The sequence below is a fragment of the Aegilops tauschii genome, chromosome 5, assembly GCF_002575655.3.
Source record: "Aegilops tauschii subsp. strangulata cultivar AL8/78 chromosome 5, Aet v6.0, whole genome shotgun sequence".
NCBI classification, from domain to species: Eukaryota; Viridiplantae; Streptophyta; class Magnoliopsida; order Poales; family Poaceae; genus Aegilops; species Aegilops tauschii.
This window is the reverse complement of record NC_053039.3, coordinates 466829923-466835705: the sequence shown is the minus strand read 5'-3', so window position 1 is coordinate 466835705 and position 5783 is coordinate 466829923. Positions and strand designations below refer to the sequence as shown.

The 5783-nt window shown below is 48.4% G+C and overlaps 2 protein-coding genes across 2 annotated transcripts; both read right to left on the bottom strand.

The window, feature by feature from the left end:
• Nucleotides 1–265: 265 nt before the first annotated feature.
• On the bottom strand, nt 266–3516 carry LOC109783793 (uncharacterized). Its single transcript, XM_020342392.4, has 3 exons — nt 3093–3516; nt 887–994; nt 266–785 (listed from the first exon to the last, which is right to left on the bottom strand). The coding sequence occupies exons 1-3, from the start codon at nt 3387–3389 to the stop codon at nt 471–473; spliced, it is 720 nt and encodes a 239-aa protein (XP_020197981.1). The 5' UTR covers nt 3390–3516; the 3' UTR covers nt 266–470.
• A 1550-nt stretch (nt 3517–5066) lies between these two features.
• On the bottom strand, nt 5067–5783 carry LOC120964086 (uncharacterized). The gene has a single exon (XM_040388539.3). The coding sequence runs from the start codon at nt 5692–5694 to the stop codon at nt 5371–5373; it is 324 nt and encodes a 107-aa protein (XP_040244473.1). The 5' UTR covers nt 5695–5783; the 3' UTR covers nt 5067–5370.

The following is a 5783-nucleotide window of genomic DNA, read 5'->3' as shown; positions in this document are numbered from 1 at the left end:
AAATAAAAGAGTGGACCTGCGACCTAGTAGTATTCAGGACGTGAACTACCCTGAAATAGAGACATAAACAACCCAGCAGACCAATTTTTCTGTATCATCAAGAAATAGTCGTACCCAGGTGAGCAAAAAATATACAAAGATGCACGAGCTGTTGATATCAACGCGCATTCTGATCGGGCATGACGATGTTTCTTCAGTACGGCACACGACGCCATCGACAGCGAACGATCGATCCGTCACATGATTTGAAGTTCAATGCAAAGAGTAATACAAATAATATACTCAGCATAAAATGACTCGCAATAGGTACATGCATGCATATCGATGAGCTTTGATTTTCCACACGAGCTAGATCAGTTTGCGTACAATCAGCTGGACGGGCAGGCAAACCTAGGGCTCCCCTTGAGTACAGCGACAGGCAGTGGCAGGAGAGTGCTATGGACAAACGGTCATTCCAGCCTTCCAGGAGCCTAGAAGAACTTGTTGAACTGGCCGCTCAGGGACCCCTTCACGTTCGAGTACAGCCCGTAGAGCGAGTACTGCTGCAGGTTCGACACCTCGTACCACGAGTTGAGGACCGACTCGTGCTTGTCTGTGCCCGAGAAGGCCAGCTGGATGCCGATGCTGCAGTCCATGGATCCCTGGTTATTGCTCTTGCAGATGTTTGTTCTGATGGCGCAGGTTTGCTTGCCGAGGCAGATGAAGTTTGGCTTCCCTGTGCAGGCACCACACCCGTCCTTCTTCCAGTGCAGGTTCTGAAGCTTGCCTTTGTTGAATTCAAGAACCTAGAAATGCATCAACATAGAGCGGCAACATTCAGAATTCGCTTGGTTAAAAGTGTATAGATGATGGCAACAACAGTACATCTGTGGTCCCACTGCCATACCAGGGTGAAGCTGGACACTGTAACTGAGGAATTGGAGACAAAGACTGGTTGAGATCTGGCTGCATACTTCCTACCAGCAAATGCTACCATGTACCCACCAGCTGAGGCCTACAAAATGCAAAGAGCTTTGGTCATACAAATTTGTATACACGCGACAAAAATGACTGAACACTATCTAGTGAGAACTAGTCAGCCATGACACTATATAAATTCAGGTTATCACACAGGTAAAAAAGAGCAGCATTTCTCAGAGTTATTACTGCCCTATTGTAAGTTGGGACAAACTATGCTTCTTCATCTGTTGCAGCAGGAGATGATCAAGTCTCAACCAATACCAACTACCCTGGAGTTTTCAGAATTTGGGGGATAGTCATAGTTGAGAAGGAAACTAAACAACGAATGTGCTAGTCCTGAAAGTTCAATATCCACAGATGGTGAAACAGTCATGAAAATAATACTATGATTGAGAGGATAATGGGCTACCATATTCCATAGCTGCTAAAGAGGTGGCTGATGGAGTGTGATACTTTTATGGACAGTGAATTAACAAAATGCTACTACAGGTTCCACCATGGTTTACCGAAACACACAGGCTCCATTTTCAGTTGATAGGGTTAAGAGGCACAAATATCACCTGGCCAAGTTCTTGACACTAAAAAAGACAGCAGTAATGCCCAAACAAAGAAAACTCGGTAATCATAAATTAATAAGAACTGGCCAGATTGCATCATCCAGAAACCTTTGTCAATTTGACACTTGACACCCTCCTTCCCTTCCCTCGACAAGTCGAGTTTCCCACTGCTGGAAACCAACAAGATAATACTGGCACATGTCTGGTTCATGACCAAATTTAACCATACCAAACTATCACAGCAACCATACACATAGCAACATGTTAGCACCAAGCCAGCCAGGACCCTTGCTCTTTGATATACCTAGTTATCTGTCGGTATAACTTGTATAAAATAGCAAACCTTTTTCTTTGTTTGAGTTCAGGAGGCAGGAAGTTAAGAGGGGATATTCAACACAATATAAATGATGGTTCGTTTCTAGCATTCTAGATGGATGATTGGCCAATAAATCACAAAATAGTCCTTCAAAACTCTCATAATGATGTCTCCTTAAGGCAATAACCATGTTGTCTCTAAAATGTAAATGCAGTCAGATATAAAAAAAGAATTCATCAGTGCAGTGTGGTGTCGCTGAAGTTCACAACAATGAGATTTAGGTTTCATATCACAGATGCACATGTTTTTGTGTTCACCAATGGTATCAATTACCATGGCAATGTATTCGGTGAGTGTTTGTTTTTCTGTTTAAGCAACGATTCAACATGAAAAGTTTCCCTTTTACAGGAGGCATTCCTTCATTCGCCAAACATCTTCTTGGAGTTTCAAGTTCAAATTCAGGTTGCGTTGGGAGAGAATAATTTGCTGGTGAAAGTGACTTCATCCATTCATATTCTTTTTCATGTTATACTAGCTTGGAAGATGACAGAGGTTTCTCATTTCTTTTCTTTCAACACAAATGGTATTTGAACTTGAAATTTCAGAGATGTTTGATGAAATAAGAATTACCGCCTCAAATGTTAGAACCTTTCACGAATTCATGTTGACTTGGTGCTTGAGGCTCTAACATTATTTCCAAAAAAAAATTACCACAATTGGGCTTTCACCTTATATGTTCCCATATAAGGCTACTATTCGAGCACCAAAAAAGAACACATACAGTGCTAACCCTACCATTGTTCATAGAGGAAAATTGTTGGATTATCTCAACTTCCCTCACGTGACAACTATTTTCCAATCCCCCAACATGCTGACACATTGCGAAGGCATTGGTCCTTGTTAGTTTCAACCTTTCCCTTTGTCACAATGCAGAGTTAGGAAGATGATCTTGCGTACAGGCAAACCAGCCGAGCAGCATCGTCACCCTATGGCTGCAAGCCTGCAACTAGATCAATGAATTGTACAGAAAGAACACGGATCATACCAACCAACGCTAATTGCATCCAGCACAGGCCAAAACAGAAGGTGCTGGCGCACCACAGCAGCATTGGCAACAACCCCAACCGACCCCCACCTACTCCCGCATTTCCACAAGCACGTAGGGCGCAGGAAGGATCTAGCAAATCCAAGTTACTCCAAGAAAATGCAGAGAGCCAAAGCATGGAAGAAGGCGCGGGGAAGGGAAAGATCGCGCTTACGGGGCTGAAGCCGGTGGTGGTGTTGACGGTGAGGAGGGAGATCTCGTCGACCTTGGGGCGGAAGAGGGAGAGCTGCGAGAGCTGGGTGAGGCGGCGGTCGCAGGGGGAGAGCTGGGTGGAGCCGGAGTAGAAGGCGCCGTTGGCGGCGAAGGCGAGGCCGAAGGTGAATCCGTCCCCGCGCTGGATCTTGGTGTCGGTGCACGGGTCGTAGACGCGGTTGGTGTCCCCCGCGGCGGCCAGGGAGGCGGCGAAGGCGAGCGCCAGGGCGAGCAGCAGCGGCGCGGAGCCGGCGGCCATGGCGGCGAGATTCGAGGGGCGGCGCAGCTTACCGACTTTCAAACTCGGTTTTTTTTGGAAGGGGAAAGCTGGCGAGAGCGGAGTTGAGGAAGGAGGAGAAGCTCGTGTCGTGGGTGACAGCGATGGAAGTGGGTGCGGGGAACAGTTCAGTTCTATATTTTTTTAGATGGAAACCTGGCCACATGGGCCCGGTCGGCAACCGCTGTAAAAGGGCCTGGCACGGCACGGGAATCGGCCCGGCACGCCAGTTATACAGGCCGGTCTGGCCTGGCACGGCTGCGGATCGGCCCGCGTTACTTGTCGGCCTTTCGGCCCTTTTGTTTTTAGGAAAAACCTAAAATTTTAGAAAAAATACAAAATATCTAAAAAATAAAGAGAAAAATGTAGAAAAATCTTAAATTTTAAGAAAAAGGAAAAAATATATGAGTGTCGGACGGGCCGCACCAGGTTGTGTTGTTCCGTGTTGGCCAGCAATAAAAAGGGGCGTGCCATGCCCGACATTAAGGCCTGGCTTTCGGGGTCGGCCTTGTCCCGTGGTGGGCGGGAAGGGCGGGTAAGGCCCTTTTAATTGTGTGTTGTGTCAGGCATGTGTTGGGCTGAAATTTCGTGCCCGCGGGCCAGCACGTGCAGCATGGCCATATGGCTAGGTTTGGGATCGATGAGCCTTCTTTTTGCATGGGCTTTGAAATTTTTGGCATGGGCAATAATTGGGTCATGCTCTGAACATGGCATGAGCCATATATATAGAGCCCGACGCATGTCAGAAGAAAGAAGTATACAAATCACTCTGAAATCTCCTAAACGCAATTTTGCTATAATTTTATCCTGAAATTCATAAAACCGTATAAAACATCCCCTTGAGTGGTTTTGAAGCTGGCATGACAAATGTTAGACGGTTTTGGCCACTGTTTAGGACGTTGACACTATCTCTTTTCCCAGAGTAGGTGTCCAGTTCATGCCACCACCAGCATCGTCGTCGTTCCCGCAGTCAGAGGTCTCCTCGAGCCCCAATGCATGTCTAGGCGCTCCGTCGCCCTTCCATCTATATCCATGACAAAGGAATTAGCAAGGGATGCGAGTAATGGAATCGACACCTAAAGCTCCTTCCCATTCTCCGGCGGAGCAAAGCATTGCCGCGACACGGCCTCCTCCTTCGAAATCCACTTCTCCTCCTATGCTATCTGAACTTAGATGAACCGGTGAACGACGGCATGGAGGCCATGGCTCGCGGTCTCCTCGCCCCATACAGCGCCGCGCTCACATCTCTACTAGCGTCACTTGAGAAGAGTGGATGACATCTGCTTGCGAGAGCATATCTACCCGTTTGACTCCTTGCGTGCATGCTCGCGTTGGCCGTTAGCCTGCATGTGCAACAGGGGAGCTCCGACTCTGCGGCTGGCCTAGTGATGTGTGTCAACGCGACCATGGTTGCACCGCTACCTGTCTTCGTTGCCACTACATTGTATACTTCCGCCACTGCAGCGCTTACCCTTAAGCCTACACTACCCGAGCCTTCATCTTGCTCGACGGTATCACCTCGGACACCGCTAGCTGGTGGAGGGAGGCTGTGGGAATGACGGTGGTGCCGGCGTTCTCCGTGTACATATTAGTTGTCTTCAGTTTGTCAACATACGGATGTATCTAATACTAAAATATGTCAGATACATTCGTGTTTAGAGAAATTTAAGACAACTAATTCGGGGCGGAGGGAGTACTTCATGGGGATATATGGCTTCATCGAAGTGGATGTTGGTGGTGATTTGTGATTTCTATACTTCTTTCCATATCTTCATTCGGTTAGAACTAAGAAAGGCCGTGAGAAGTGGCGCTAAAGAGACTGTAGGAAAACCACTTGTAATGGTAGATAATAACATGTCTCGCGGGAGGCCGTGAGAAGTGGCCATCTAGTCCTAGAGATTACATTCTAAGAATCCCACACCACCCCTAAAGAAAAAAAGAATCCCACACCAAGTAAAAAAGTTCACGATGAAAAGGAGCAACCAATCAACATAAGCTCCATCTCCAGGTCAACGTCCACGCCGGCACCGTCGGATCCCCCGTCCCGCTGCCTGGCGGCCGGAGACGACGGCTCGCCGCCCGCCGGCATCTCCGTGAGCAGCTGCGTGACCATGCGGCGGAGGCTGACAGACCTCGCCGGGCGACGGAAGCTGCCGAGGCTCCTGGCGCCGGAGAACACGTCGGAGGACTGGGACAGGATGAGGTACACCAGCGCCTGCACCAGGACGAACACCGCGAACTTGAACAGCGCCTCGCTCCCGCTGCAGCTCGCCAAGTCGACATCCATGGCCGCTTCCTTTCTACGATGAACCGGATCGAGGAGCCTGCAGATGAGTGGATGTCGTCGGCTGAAGGGTTCTCCAGATGAGCGTGAGT